The sequence below is a fragment of the Macrobrachium rosenbergii genome, chromosome 8, assembly GCF_040412425.1.
Source record: "Macrobrachium rosenbergii isolate ZJJX-2024 chromosome 8, ASM4041242v1, whole genome shotgun sequence".
Lineage (NCBI taxonomy): Eukaryota > Metazoa > Arthropoda > Malacostraca > Decapoda > Palaemonidae > Macrobrachium > Macrobrachium rosenbergii.
Genome location: NC_089748.1, coordinates 48343368 through 48360052, shown reverse-complemented (window position 1 = coordinate 48360052; position 16685 = coordinate 48343368). Strand labels below are relative to the sequence as shown.

General features: G+C 35.5%; 2 protein-coding genes across 10 annotated transcripts in view; both read right to left on the bottom strand.

Moving 5' to 3' along the window:
• The window catches only part of LOC136840816 (translation initiation factor eIF2 assembly protein-like), a 30212-nt gene extending 22803 nt beyond the window's left edge, over positions 1-7409 (bottom strand). The window contains exons 1-2 of one of the 4 annotated variants that reach the window (XM_067107736.1): positions 7295-7409; positions 2486-2733 (exon numbers count right to left, since the gene is read on the bottom strand). In XM_067107736.1, the coding sequence (XP_066963837.1) occupies positions 2486-2598 (113 nt within the window). In that variant the 5' untranslated portion in view covers positions 2599-2733; positions 7295-7409. Of the gene's footprint in view, positions 1-2485; positions 2734-2779; positions 2881-6869; positions 7004-7294 lie in introns of those variants that run through there. The other 3 variants (XM_067107735.1, XM_067107734.1, XM_067107737.1) reach the window with 3 other exon arrangements.
• A 4213-nt stretch (positions 7410-11622) lies between these two features.
• CadN (Cadherin-N) overlaps positions 11623-16685 on the bottom strand; it is a 418643-nt gene continuing 413580 nt past the window's right edge. For all 6 annotated transcript variants that reach the window (XM_067107733.1, XM_067107732.1, XM_067107730.1 and 3 more), the window contains 2 exons: positions 16355-16510; positions 11623-15267 (listed from right to left, as the gene is read on the bottom strand). In XM_067107733.1, the coding sequence (XP_066963834.1) occupies positions 15155-15267; positions 16355-16510 (269 nt within the window). In that variant the 3' untranslated portion in view covers positions 11623-15154. The remainder of the gene's footprint in view (positions 15268-16354; positions 16511-16685) is intronic.

Genomic DNA, 16685 nt, shown 5'->3' with positions numbered 1-16685 from the left:
CCTAATAAAAATTATCAGAAGAGATAAAAAGCGACTTTCCAAATAATCATAAATCAATCAAATCAATGTGTCAATATTTAATTTAAAAAAAAATGTTCACTATAAACTGCAAATTAAAAAGCATCACTGGACGTCGGGGGATAAACACACTGTTTTTCCTTTTGGCAGTCAAGGGCATGACTGCAATGTTTTCCCCCTTTGGATAAGTAAGGGAAAGTAACTAATAAGCAAGACTATCTATCATTTAATATGAAAAACATTCATAAATTTTGTTGGTACTCATCGTCCTATTCAATGTCTGCTTCTATGAGTTGTTAACCACCTCTCTCTCTCTCTTTCTCTCTCTCTCTCTTTAATAAATCGAACGTGACCCTCTGCAATCATGTTAACCATCCCCCCCCGCCGCCCCCCTCTCTCTCTCTCTCTTTAATAAATTGAACGTGACCCTCTGCAATCTCAGGCTTTAGGTGATACATTATGATAAAAATCAATTATTTGACCAGCACACAAATATTTGTAAAGTCTGAGCCACTTAACATTTGCTGGAAAAAATGGATATTTTCCCTTATAATGATGGGAAATCTGAGCTCACTTTAAAACAGAAGCTTAGGTGTTGTTATTTTTCTTAAAATAAAAGAGCTTTATCCTTAATTCGTCACACACTCCAAACAGCCTAAGCAAACTATATCCAATGCCGAGCTGGTTGGCCACTTTTGAGCTAGCTGCATTTGCCTAGTATGCACTCAACAAGAAAATTATAATTTTCCAATTTCTTGCCTGTTGTAAAAATAATTACAGTAACCTACTGTCATAATATGCTAAAGGGCAAGTTTATAATTAGGTCCAGCATACCAAATATGAGCAACCACCTAATGAGCATTACACATGCAAAGCATTGAAGGCAGGGTTAAGCTAACATATAAGTTAACAGGAATTCCTTTGGGGAAAGGTGGGAGTCAGAAATATCACCACCTCATGTCTAAGGTGAGGTTAGAATAGGTTACTTTCCTAGAGTGTTATTCACTATTTGCAGTCTTAACAACAAATCAGTTAGTGGTATTTCTCTATAAACTATTATTGCATTTTGGACTGCAAACATTTCCCTATATTTTGCTTTGAATGTTTCTGACATTCGTCTCATTAGCATAAGAGTGCTCTTAAGAGATGGTGGACCCAACATTTACATCCCACATTTCGGGGACCACAGTGGGAAAGCAGGGTTTTTGGGCGGTGAAAACACAATGCAAGTAAAATAGAATTACATTAATTTCATTGATAGTTCTCATGCAGATTAACACCTTTGTCATGAACTGTTTTCAAACTAAAACTGTGGGTAGAACTAAGTTATAGGTACACGGCGGGTATTTAGCGAGAAATGGCAGTTTCTTATAGTATTTTGGATGCTTATTAACAATTTAACGTTACTTTTTGGTGGTCGGCTGTAATTAACTTACAATTTACCTTTGAACTCTACCCTACGGTAAAGGGGACCCCGATGGGAATCTGGTGTTTCCATACGCGATCTTCACAAGACAGAGCACCAGTACATCTGCTTCGAACGGTTCATATCCCGTCTGGCAAGTGCAATAACTTGTTAACGTATGGGTAACTCCCCCCCCTCCCCTGGGCCAGTACTAAACACGGCGAAGGGACATTCCATTTGGCCGACAACAAACAAATGCATCGCCAGTGTCAGAAGCCCTAAAAGTGTTGAAAAAACCAGTTTCCAAGGTACTGCACTTGCCGGACGGGATATGAACCGTTCGAAACAGACGTAGCCGTGCTCTGTCTTGTGAAGATCGCTTTAGGAAACCCCTTGTTGGATGGACTTCGGGGGACAATTACAGGTTAATTACAGCCGACCGCCAAAAAATAACGTTGAATTGTAAATAAGCAACCAAAATACTATAAGAAACTGCCATTTCTCACTAAATACCCGTGGTGTATCTATTACTAAGAAATACCAAACTGTGCACTATGGTAATGATCTCATACCATATGTTGGGTCAGGTTAGGTTTAGTTGGTTAAGTCATGTGCTAATGAAACAAATGTCACAAAAACATTCAAAAAACACATTAAAACACAGAAAAATTAACCTATATTTTCAGATTCCAAATATGATAAATTTTAAGTTAAATTTAACCAAATTTACCAACAAAAAATTGAAATAAACCATGAAAAATCATAACCCAATGACATACACAGCCTAACCTAACCTAGGTCACCAGGTCCTAACCATGTCAAGTTAGGACCATGGCATGGTGCTCCGATAATCAGTCCTCCAAGGCTCCTGCTCCAACCTGACCCTAAGCTCTGTAAACCATGCAGATATGCAATAACGCAAACTATAAGTAAATAAATGTCTCTCTTAATAATAATGTGCAACTTTTATTTGGGTTGAAAGAAACATGGATCAATAATTCGCGTTTTTGGGCATCAGGCCTGAATTGTCTAGCCTATAAGTGCTTTTACAAATACACTTACCTCTGTATTGTGTATTCTTTAAAATTTTCGTACCAGTTGAGTATACTACACTGCAAAACATCGCTCACTCTCATCTTGATGAGATCGGCCATTGTTGACTCACAAATTAACATAAAAATACGACCTCAACCTAAATAAAAGTGCCTAATTCTCTGGGTCTTCTTGACACTGACCACATGTGAGATTGTTTATTATGACGTAACTTCTGCTGTCAGTGACGTCATCTGACGTCATTCTTCTACAACACCCTGTAACATATATTTTAAATATTTTAAATACATCGAAATATCTTACCTGAATGAATGACATCGACAGATGAGAATTTTCATGTTTTCTATACAGAAAATTACATCGACTGCAGCACTGCAAAGCACCTTGTATAGCACGTCCTACCCCTTTTAAAAACAACGTAATTTTAGCTTTTTCATAGTCCTTTTGCATTATATATATATATATATATATATATATATATATATATATATATATATATATATATATATATATATATATATATATATATATATATATTATATAGTAACCTAGGAAAGCACTATAGGTAAAGACTGCTTAAAATTCGAGGTGGGGAGGGGTAAGTATTGGAGAAAACACGGGTATAAAATCAAATTCGTGAGATGAGGAAATAAAACTTTTATTGAGGGGAAAATTTGTCTTATTAGAGATCCAGCTGAATGAAAGATGAGATCGTGTGGAAGTATAGAGGAGGACGGATATAGTAGTCAAGCCGTGAGAGAAAATAAAAGTAATGATGGCAACACATGGGAAACGTGAATAAGAACTCTAAGAATAACTAGTTCATTGGGAGATGTTATTGAACAAATTGAACTAATGGATCTCAGGATAAAAGATGAAAATGGAGAGATGGAGTTTGAAGTGAACGCCGTTCTTAGCCGGTGAGTGACTATTCTTAAGATTTGTTAAATGCTGAGCACAGAAGTGAGTCAGGATGATGCAAGAGCGGAAAGTGTTGTGTGAGGCTGTGAATACTGGGGGAAACGATTTTTGAAGGTACAAGAGGGCAAATATGAGGTCGAGAATAGAAGGCACCTGGGAATTTATGTCCAATCAAGGTTTGTGAGGCACATCTAGGAGGAGGAAAGGCTGTAAAGGAATAGTTCAGTAAATAATGTTTGTTACGATGTAACCTACGTTTTGAGTGACATATAAACATATTCTTCTTAAAACGGCTTAATCACGTGAGAAATTTTCTATTTTCTGGCATAGCAAGGGAGATCAACTGCAATGCATTTTGCAAAGCACAGGCCACTTCAAGAAACGATGTACTTTATCTTTTGTTCTACCCGATTACTTTAGTGAATTACAATCCCTCTTTGTTGTGGCTGACCATTATCATCATAGTCCAGGATAAGCATTTTGTCTAGCAATCATAAATTCTACAAATTTACGTGATTGGTACGAAGTAAAAGTAGGTCTGACACTATATGCTGTGTTGCCTTTGTGACTATTCAATTTCTTTGTGATTAGAGTGATGTCAGAAGTCAGGGTTCAAGTTGATATTGCAAATGATAGGCTACAGTGTTTAATGGGGATATTTAAGAAAAATTTCAGACACTAATGACAAATTTTTTACAGTATTTCCATGAGTACTTTAATAGTGGAAGTGGGCAAGAGTAAGGTTCTGAGAGTAAACTGAAACTAAGAAAATGAAGAAATGAATGCTAATATGGATGGTGGAAGAATGGGAGCAGTTGATCTGGATTTGTATTTATGCTTAAAAGTAATGGATGGTGGTAGAATGAGGTGTGTGCAATACATTTGGAAGGACTTAAATTGTCTGTGAAAACCAAGGTATAAAATTATGAAGGGATTAAACGTCAACCATTCTTATGGAAGTGAAATGTAGATGGTGGATGCAAAATAAGTTTGTCCCCTAATAGCCCCCTCTAATGATTCCTTCATATCGACATTGTTCGGTAAACATTGTAGTTTGCTCTAGATTATTTCTCCTCAATATTTTTCTCCTTTGTTTGCACGTATGTTTATAATCAGTCGCCTAAGATTTGCATTCGACTCACATGCGACATTGCTCTATAACAAATTAGTAATGAAGCCACCTCAAACAAAATTTAATTAAAAGACCATAAAATTTTCGTTGTTCTTGAAATTTAGCATTTGTGAGTTCTCTGCATATGGAGTAAGGGCATGCACTTACGAGTGTAGCATCATCATTATTAAAAAAAAATGTTGCTTGCATCACGTGAAACAAAAATAACCACGCAGTGCCGGATTTGCATAGTAGGTAATGTGTCATATGCTTTTGGCCTGGCTTTTTCACGGGCTTCGGGATTAAACTATCATTTATCTTCTAAAACTCGGTTTACCGTTCTCTGTAGCAGAAAAGCTAACAAACAACATTTTGAGTTATGTTTTCTTTATATTATACACGTCTGCTGTACATGACTCTACAGAAAATAAAAAAAATATAATTGCTGTGTGTGTTCTATCGTGTGTGCGCGTTAAAAACATATGGTCTGTCATAACATAAGCTATGTGCCCTAAACTAGCTTAATCCAGCTTTGTAGCATTTGTTGCATTCTGCTTCAAAAAAATAAATATTTCCTTAAAACATCTGGACATATTGCACCTCATGGCATATTTCCCCGATCGTCTTTTTTTTTTAAGTTTCTGACAAAGGAAAACACAAGTGGCCGCATAATTTCACAGAGACCATTTGCGACACGCGGCTTTGGAGGCGTTGGTCATTTATAAGTTATTCTGGAAAATATGTTGTTCCCGTCGAAACAATGTCATTAAAACAATAAAAAAACAATCATCACCATAATTAAGATTGACTCAAAACAAGTCAGATGAAACATCATTGTAATATCTGTAAGGACTGACACAAGGACAATCACATTTTTACTTTTTTGGTATATATATATATATATATATATATATATATATATATATATATATATATATATATATATATCGCGTGAATATTGTTTGTGCTGAGAGCTCAGGGAGTATCATATTGTTTTCTAGAAGTATAAAGTAGCCTAATCGTGGTCACGCGTTCTTATTGGACAGTGATGGCACCAATAAAAGCAGTTCCATAAGTTTGCCGAAACGTATGCAATATTCTTTGTCACAGAAGCCAAATCGCTTGCTTCCGTATTTTCCCTTGAAGAATAGTCTGCGCAGTTAACGAAGAATGCTGTAACATTTCAAGTTATTTCGTAAATATGTTCATGCTTACATGACCTGATATTTTTTTCCACAAATTTGCCTTTAGAAAGACAGCCTATATAATGCCGTATGTCCAGGCTTACCCAAATTTTAGGAATCTATTTTTTCTATAAATCATTACAGTAGAAAAAGAGTTAAAGATATGTTACACAATATAACTACCAACAAAAATTAATCATACTTTTTTCTATCATGCCTTGCGAGTCGAAGTAGCCAGCATGGAAAGTGCATGCGCAGATATAATTTCTCATGAAATGCATGAACGATGTATTTTATCTACATTTTATCCACACTACATACATTTTTTCTGTGTGTGATATTTAAGTATTGTTTAATTTTTTTTCAAGACCGAATTTAACAGTTACAGTTTACAAACATTTACATTCTTTCTCTCAGAAATGAAGGTTTACCAAAGTGTACAGTAACATTTTACTTTCTCGCCCCACTCCTGTCAACAGTATAATTTTCCCCATGCCTACCCCATGTTCAATGCGTTTTGACCATTGATATTGGTTCAAACCAATCCTTTGGGTGTGTTTGGATTCAGCCCATGTAAATAACAATTTTGTGGAACCACTGAAAACTGGGGTTTTAGGGGGCGGGAATCTGAAATGAGTGAATTGCATCAACAGTGTAATATATAAACGCAAGATAAGCAGCCGGAAAAATACAGTGTTCATGTTTGGTTAATCAGTATAAATCTCAAAACACACAATAGGCCAAGGATGTCGTAAGAACAACTAACTGCGAGGATGCATCCTAACCCTACCTCCACTAACCCAACCTATTTTAGGGTGCTGTACCTTGCGTAAACAAGAGGGTTCGGCATGGGCTTCCTATACTTTAACCTCGTAGACATTCCAACTTAACCTGACAAAGGGGAGAGCAGAATACAAGGATACGTCGTAAACATTTTACAAGGATCTTTGCCATATTTAAGGAATTAAAATATCATAGGCATCAGATGTTGGTGGTTTGTTCTCAATTAAGAAGTCGGAGCTTGATTGTGGAAAAAATTACACACAAATATATATATATATATATATATATATATATATATATATATATATATATATATATATATATATATATATATATGAGTTTTCAGTATTAATTGACAATAAGCTTGTACACCTCAGAATACAGCAATACATACCAGAATCTTAAGGAGGGCAGAGCCTGGTTAAAATATAGCTGTAAATAACGACGGTAACTTACATTTCACGGGACACACTAAACAGTTCTGAGGCGAAAGGCTGCCGACCGCCAACTGCTGCCACCAAGCCGTACAAAGCATTACCTTTCCTGCTTTGTACAGTTTACCATCGCCTACTTCTCAAGCTTGAGCTAACCACGCCTAGGTATATACCTAGACCGTTGAGCTAACTACCATCAGCTGCCAAGGCCATTTGGGTAGTACTATGGTGCTTTAATTCCTTAATTTAGGGGGGAAATCCACCATCCAGTCCCCAACATTATTTCAAGAAGGATTTGTAATCTTTTATGTTAACTCACTGGTGCACCTTGAAATGTAAATGTGCCAAACTAATCCCTTTGAAGAGATGAGAGTGATTTCCATACCTTTTCAGCATACAATGTGCTCCGTAATTTACAGTTGGCTACAGCATATGGAAGCCGTTAAGCATGATGCCAAACACACATACTGTAGGCCTACTGTAATGAAAATTGAAGTACTAACACGGTATTGTACTTTTTTCCCGTAGCTTACTGTTTTACATTTTCCATTGAAATACTTATCAGCTTATTTCATGGAAGTTATCAAATGGTGGCGTCTTCAGAATTATTTGATTAGTACGTTAAATGAAAATGGAGAAATAGTTATTAAGCGATTATAACTTTGCTGGCCGTTATCTCATTAAATTCCACTGGTTTGTGCCTTAAACAACCTTTCGTCACACTAGGCGATAATGGTTTATAGATTGAAAGACAGATACAGTATTCTTATGGTATAATCGTGTGCGGTATAATTAGCTACTTTCATTCACTAGTCGTTTACTTAATACATTTAGTTTACTCTAGGAGTCTTGTTTACTCGCTATGAGAAATGAAAACATTTAAAAATAATTTGATGGTAACATACACACTGATCCCACGCTTCTTTTTCAAGGTGCTGTGTGATTAGGAAAGTAACTTTTACAACATACTTTCTACCCCGTCTTAATATCTAACAGCAAATCCGCACACAGACCCCCAGACTGCTTCAGTGGGGATAGTGTTTAAATGTTAAATATTGTGGGAGAATATTAGAATGGCCGATCAAGGTTAGGTTGGGATGCATCCATTTATGCAAGAATAATGCAGGGTCCAGGTAGAATGCAGTAACTTAGGTTAGGATGTAACCCTTTATACAAGGTTAAGAGAATTCAAGGGAGCAAATTCCCCTTCCCCTTGCTAGGTAGAACATAACACCCAATGTTGGGTAAGGATGTCTCCCATAAGACTGGAACATCGTGGCAAACAGGGAGGAGGAGGATGTTTTAATGCCAAAAGTTTTGGTGGGGGCTGGTAAACTAAGTTGTTGACGTTAAATTGATATTTTATTTATCTCATGTTATGTATCTTTTTCAGGTTTAGGCGGCCTTGGGTAAGTGCGGTCTCTTGTTCCGAGTACAGTACAGTATATGTAATTCAAAGTTACTTCACTGTCATAGGATTTTATCCAATTAGTATTGCGAGTAAATTGAGTGAATGCTCTCTGCGTGATGGCTGTTTTGTTTCTTTTTATGTGGGCTTTCCCTTCTAGTGTGTTCCTATTCCTTAATTAGTAATGTGGGTTACAACTGCAGGGAAGTGTCTGCTCCCCTTGTGTATAATCTTAAATAAATTTGATATTAATAGAAATACAAGGTGCACATAGGAAAACTGAATTATTCCATGAAGTTATGCAGTGCTACAATTTGTAATCGTCAAGGGCATATTCCATTCATCCCAACCCATCCACATTTATCTACCCTAACCAATATATTGCTGCCATCATTCTGCAATAGGGTAGTATAGACTCTTAGTAAGCTTTAATCTTCATTGAAGGACAATTGTTTACTGTGGTAGATTATAATAAAATAACATGACTTTCCTAGACTGAAGCCTGGATGAAATAAAACTGTACTTGCTTCATATAGCTTTCCATTAAAATAAATAGCACATTATCATGTAAACTTTAAAATCTAATATAATTGATCTCAAATGCTAGAAAAACATTTACAGTACTTCATTTCAGTGTTTCTTCCTTCCATTTAGATTTTAAATACAGACGAAAATGAAAATGTATAAGGAACCGAGTTCTTTTGAATGCTTTCTGGCACATTTGCATATGCTTGCTTTCTAACTTGAGAATCTGGCTATGGCCTTGCTATTCCCCCACAATAATTTAGTCGTTGATATGGACCGTCTTGTTTCTTTAATGGCTTTTCTTGTTAGAACAGTTTTCTAATCTTTTGGTCACACCCAATTAGTTGATCCTTTCTTTGCAGTTGTTCCCTTCAAGAATTCTACAGCATGCCTCTTCAATCCTCTTTGAATTTTTTTTCAAATTTATTTGGTGTAATGAATCACTAATTCACATTTGTCCACCTTTTCTCAAATGTAATATGATTTTGTCTCGCCTAATAATTTTTTTGTTTGTGTGCACAATGATTTTCTTGTGAGACTTCCATATCTTTTCAGATCAATTCTTATTAATAATACTTACCTTTCCCTTGGATTTTCATATATTAAACATGTATGTTCTTAATTATTTGAATATTTTTTATTCTTATTTTTCAGCTTACCTCCTTACCATTTTTAATACCCAGCCTTTATGCACAAGTTACCTATCTGAAATCTAAGAAAAATACAATCAGCAACATACCATAGTCTGACTTTACTTGATCCTATGCAGACTACACAGAAGAGTGATGACATTCCAGTTAAGCTTTGCTTAAAATCTGTCACTTGAATGAAATGCCTCTGCAGTGCAACAGCTGTGTACTGTCCTGCGATGCTGGCCGCCTGAGCCTTCCAATTAATTTTAGGGCTGTAGTACTTCTCTCTCATGGTTCAGCCCTATTATTACTTCTTTCTGGGAGAAAACTAAGTTCTGATGAAGAATCAGCATCTCCAGGAGACTTGTATATTTTCCATTTGTATCATACCTTCAGAAGCATTTGGCTGACCCACTAAAGATACTTATTAATGCTCTGGTCCGAAATACAGTATTTAAGCTCTGGTCCGAAATATTTAAACAATTAACCACTGTGGAGTTTTTGCAGCTTATTCCAGCACCTTGAGAACACAAGTTACTATTATTTTCTTTCCAGTAAATGCTACAATTTTCCTTTTACAGTAAGGTGGTTGTGAGCCCTGTAAGTAATCTTCATCCTCCTTTTATGAAGTTCAAGGCTTTTGAGCGTAAGACTTGCTTTGAAACAGGTAGTCTTAACAAAGTATTAAAATTTAATTGGCCTCTTACATGGCTCGTTAACAATAAACTACTGCCAACTAATTAAAATTAGGGCCTTACAACAAGTAATGAGTCAACTTTTATGAATTACCAAAGTATAAATTAGTGACTGCACTATTTCCTGATATTTAAAAGGCAGTACTTTATTTTCTCCATTTTCAAAAACATTAGTGCTGTAACTGACAAGACAATTATATATTCATTAAATACTGTACCCTTCACAAATTAAATCTTTATAAGACTGTACTGCACACTAGTATTTTGTTAAGATCAAGTCTCTGCTATATATATTCAACCAAATTTAAATACATTCAAGAAATTCTGCTAAGGGTAAAAATATTTCACGTTCATACAAAAAAATGCATTAAAATTTGTTTACGATGATACTTGAAGACAAACATGGAAAATTCATGTTGTACAGAACTTCCCTGTAGTTGTAATAAACATAGCTAATAATACAACACAATTCTAATATGGACATGTACTACATAAGATACATTTATAATTCATATTAATTCCAGGTTCCATAATTCCTGCTATAGATCGGGATCTACTTTGCTATGAAAATAAGTCCGCGGTACATTACCACTGAGAAAGCAGTTTCCCACTCCTTTGCACTACAATTCTAAAGTTGGGATTTGACTGTCCAGTGAAAATAAAATAGTTATATTTATTAAAATGTCTAATTTTACACACTTTAGCAAGACATCTGAGGTAACCCTAGAAATGTAGTGACCAGAAAATGAATCTAATTAGTCTTGAGGATGCAGGTGGCACTGCCAAGGTAAATTAATTGTCATACCATACTAAACCCCTGTTCTGCATGTAAAATTACCAATTACCTGTAAGAGCTGTTACTGCTAGTTTGCCAGCAATATTCTACACATTACATATTAATATTACACCCTCTAGGGAGGGAGTTTGATTGCACACTATCAACAAATGGAAGATGGCATATATTATCCTTCATGATTAAGTCTTGGTTTTCATTAAAAGTTAAACATTATGCCCTTTACATAATTAAGACATTCTCCTTTCTTAAACCTTAGTGGCGGGAGCTGCAGACTTTACTGACTGTTGATTTCAAATACAAAACATTCAGGATTTCTCAAAACTCAGGCCCTTATCTTTATGACTGATAATGGATGGAGAATTCAAAACATTGTCAAATACAAAAGAAGCAGAATCTACAAAAACCAATAAAAATTAAACTTCTCAAAAATGACACTTTTTGGTACATTTTGTTTATCTGATATCTTTATAATTATACAATTTTTTGTATTGATTTTGTCCCTCACTTTATACTTCATTTAGTTTTGGCTCTTACGATATCTATCAAAAAAAACAAAGACAACAGAAACTGATCACTAATCTTCAATCCAGGATAAACTAAGAAGGTAATAAATTTTGAAATGGAATATTGTTTCTATATATATAATAACAACAGAAATTACCCTTGTAGCTTTTTATTATTTCATGTATACATTACATATGTCATCTATGAAAGCAATAAAAAACATGAAAAATGAAGTGATTTATAATGAAATTCTACATAATAAATTATGAATAATGGTAAAGAAACAATGCAATACACAAAGGCTTTAATCTATTTCAGATGACAATGCAGACACAGTAAAATCACAGCTTGAAAACATCAAACAAAAGCTTATTTTTTTCTATGGCTTCTTTGCCCACTGGGCAACATCTCTTGGATGAATTTTGAACTTAAAAAAGAATAGGGTACAAAATTTTTTTTGTAAATACTCTTCTACTCCATGATCATTTCAGGTTCCCTGGGCCAAAGTTTCTTATGCAAAAAACAACTGACAGTGAAATGAGAATAATTCTGGGGTTTGTGACTTTATTTACACTAAGAAATCATTGAAATTGTGACCTGAACTCATGCACAGCAGTGAGAATCCTTCGGCCTTGGGAAAAGCCAGATTTCTCCCAAGAAAAAAAAAATCATATAAAAATATGAGGGAAAATAAAGGGTATCCATTCACTCCAGATTAAGGTACAGAATGAGTGAAAAGTTTCAGAAGTGTCCTCGATATATGATCCATCCAGAGGATACCTTAGGGAGGACAACTCTAAACTGTGAAACTTCTACATTCACACCACAAATAATCACCTCTAATGTTACAGGAGAAACCTGGCTTAAAATGTTCCTAAGAGTTCTAGCAAGATGTTACATTACTTCGTTTGATATAAAATGTGAAAATGAATAGTATCGCATTCTTACATACATCATTTGGTATATGGAATGCTATAAAAACAAGTTGGCTGGGCTCGGTTCGCTTCAGGGGAAAAATTGGTTGTCTTATGCAGAGTGTTGTAGGCTGGCTATATGAGTCTCTGACCTGGTCATGTTTGGATGATGGCTGAATAAAAATTATGTGAGAAGAGACTGAAGCATGGTCATGTTGGTGCAAAGGTGGGTGGGGTAGGGGATATGAATCTCTGCACAAGAAAACTTGAATTTCTTCTCTTTCAAATATTTATACAAGGTTGATTAAAGAATTGGTCCAAGAACTTAGAAAGAACCCACTGAAAATGGTCCGAGGCCAGCACCATTCTATTTATGACCAACTTGTGCACAATAGCTAACACTAACATGATAATAGAAGAAGCCAATGACTAAACGACCCAGCCTGCTCCCACCAAAATATGGCAGTGCTGTTGAGGTTATTTGTGTGGTGATGAAGAGTTTTCACTCTTAGCTGATGATGATTAATGTTTTTATACTTAAAAGTTTTAGAAAATCTTAATTTGTAGATTTAGTCTAAGAAATAATATTTTAAGTTGGAAGAGGCTTCCATATCTAAAAGGACATCACCACAGGTAAGAGACCTATGGGTGGGGTTGGGTGGGGCGGGCTGTAGTGGCCCATATTGTGCCAGGGCTGGAATGGGAACTGGAGGACTGGACATCTGGGGAGGAGGGGTGGGGTGCTTAACTGACTTTTCTTTACAAAGGATATTTAGTGGAAAAATGGACTGGGGGGTTGGGGTTGGGCTAGAGTGAAGAGGCACAGGTTCACCCACAACAGGCCCTTATGAAATGTGGCCACTTGAAGACAATCTTGCCTCAGCAGCTCTTCTATACTATACTAACGAGATCATAATATAAAATTAAAGACAAAGAATATAAAGAGAAAAAGAAAAAAAAGCAGCTGGGAATCAAATATGTAGCAAGCAAGCACTTATTGCTTCCTTTGCAGCAAAAGAGAAGTGACTCTTACTAATGTAGGTATAAACTATGCCTCTTGACTCAAAGTTTAGCCCGCAATCTACAAAACATCAGCACTTGAATAAAATTAACTGTCACTTCTTCCAAAAACTTGCACAGCAAGACACCAAGAGAAGACTACAGTTCAGTAACAAACTTTCTAATCAGTGAATGCCTACTAGAATCAAGCTGTTGTCACACTAAGTCATCTTGCTGTCTAGCTTTCATACTGATGAGCAAATATTTAAACAACTATTCATTCTTTGAGACATATATCTCCTCCTTAAATATTTAAACATGTACAAAATTTTACATACATTCAACACATTTTTCACAAGATATTTTTCAGTACTGCCTGAGATTCATCTATGAGTAAACAGGCCTATTTCATTGGAGCCTGCAAAAATGCACGGAATTGCAGTACTGACCTGCTGTAAACTAAGAGGGAGAGTAGTAGGAGTAATAGTATACAAAGGGAAATCAATTCACCACATCCTCACACACACTGAAAGGAGCAGTATGCTGCACAAAGTATCATGATTTAGAAACCATAAATGCCATCTTACTGAGTGTCTGTGGTGCATTCAGTTCTAAGTTTATTTTGTTGTTTCTTGATATGCTTCTTCACATGTTTGTGACTGAGGATAAACAAAATTCCTTAAAAACAAAGAAAATGGAAAGTAAAATTGTGGTTTTTAGAAAGTTAATGCACAAATCAAATCAGATTTGCCAGGGAAGGGGGTACTTGGCACGTAACATGGGTCATAACAAAACACGTATAGTAGACATACTCTAACCAAATCTTTTCCACTCTCATCCCATTAACTATCACACGACTGTCTTTTACGGAATGTTAATTCTTCTTCTGCCACAGCTACCAACGACACTGATACAATGCCCTGGCCTCGTGTGGCTCTCCTTCTTTCAAAGGATAGGATTTGTCTCATCACAAAGGATGTATGCAAAGAGCTTCAAGTCAATTCTGAACACTGGCATTTTCATCACCTCATTGTTAAGTCTTGGCACTGTGCAGATCCACACCATCACTGTAGGAGGAGGCTGCATACCACTATGCATTACACAAAAGTAGGAAGAAGGATCTTACACGTGCAGAGCACAAATATGACTTCTCTGTCAATTTGGTTTTCCTCTTGTTCTGTTCTGGCTAAGAAGCTACTATTTATTACTCCTAATTTTATCAAATAAAAACTTGTGACAATACAGTGGACCAAGTAGAGGAAGAACTTCCAACTAATCTACGGAGTCTATAGCAATGACAATGCTATTTGTAACACATATAAGTACTCCATGAGTATTTTAATACTGTAATTGTCTTGAAACTGACAGATTTTCAATGGAAGTTCAAATCCTCATTTCCATACTGAAAATAATATGCTGCTGTTGAAACACTTTCACAGGTTAACTTTAAGGTTAAATTTTTTATAGCACCACCAGCTGAACTTATGACATTCAAAGATACATGTGATTCTTGATCTAATCATGCACATTTTTGTGAGAGCTGTTTTCTTATCTATTTTAAGGCAACAGTATTACCATGGAACTTTTAGATCCTTTTTTGACAACAGGTAGCTTCTTTCCTTATATCATGGCAAAACAGCTCAAGGGACTTCCTTTCATCAAAATGGCCAGTCCCTCAGGGCTTCATGGTCAACAGTGCTCTGGAGAAATGTAAAGACACCTTTCTCTACCAATGAGGTGAATTCAATTGCAAGGCTCCTGCAATTAACACTTTAGTGATCCTCTTCTTCTTCAGATTCCCCATGGCCGTACATGTCTGCTAATTTGCTGAAGCGTGGACCCCAGTTGTTCAGATAGTCAAAGTCCTGTTCGTTGTCATCAGTGCCTGTAGATTTCCAGAGGTTAAATAAATATCATCAAGGAATACTGATCTAATGAAAACTATGATTTTGTAATAGAATACTCATGACTGAACATGAAAACTCAATTTGCTTACACATACATTTGTCTCTCTAGAAAATACTGTATATGACCAGCACAAAACTTTAATAAGAAAACTAAAGCATTCTTCAGAAAAACATTCATATGTGATCTCTGAGTTTGTGAGAATAATCTATAGGTATGACAAATGCAACAGAATGGTAATAAAAATCTAATACCTTTGTATATAAAAAAGATTTTGTTAATCCCTCAACATTTATTTATTAACACTGTCTACCATGCTAATGCCTCCTAAAGGATACCTTTAGCACTTCACTCATAATAGATGTTAACATCGAAGTCTGACAAGTATCACTAAGACACGATACCTGTGAAGCACAGTACCTTTCTAATATAATTTCAACATCAAAAAAGTTTAAAGTGGTAGGTCTGATAAGCTGCCACTGAATCAGTGGGGAAATTATTCTTAGTTCTATCGTACGGTACCCAACAGGCTGATTTTAATTATACAATTATTTTAAATGAAACATCATAAACAAATACAAAATGTGGTCCAATTAAATTTACACAGGTAAAATACGATTCATTGGTGACCTTCATCAAAAAGAATCCGAGATTGCAGAGAAATAACTGAATTATTCACTGTATACTCCTGCTGTTTCTGTGCTATTGTTATTTTAACCAGACCACATATTAAAATTCTTGACTCACTAGCTGGTCAAATTTAAATAATTGTATACTGATGATAGCATTCATCCAGTTCTTATTTTTGCTTCTTTTTTCTAAGTTTACACTCATCTTTTATTATTTCTAGTGTTTCAAAAGCATCTAATACTCTAACTAAGACTCTAAACTTTTCCTACAAAGTATGTAGGTCATACTCCACTTTATTCTTTTACTGATGATAATATATGTGGTAACAATCCTTCGTTCAGAATAAAAAAGCTGAAGAGAAGAACATTCACACCTAAATTTCTTCAATTCTTCCACAAAGTAACTTATTACTGAATTAATAAAACAAAAGGCCCTACCTGATGCAAGTGATGAGAGTGAACCAGCAGTGGAACCACCACCTTCATAAGCATAATTACGGAGGTCATCAAAGGGTGGTGCATTAGGATCGTTGTCAGCCTTATTCTTGTGCTCACTGATAAACACTCCCACATCAGGTTGTCCTCCATGCCCATCTGCAGGCAAATGTGAATAATTGTTGTGCACAATAAAGGAAATAACACTTAAAAAAATCAACCATCAAAAACACCCAATTGGGAAATGATCACCTGATAAGATAAAAATGAAAACAAAACTTTACTATTTGGTCATAAAACACTCAATAAATACACAGAACAAATATATATCCTT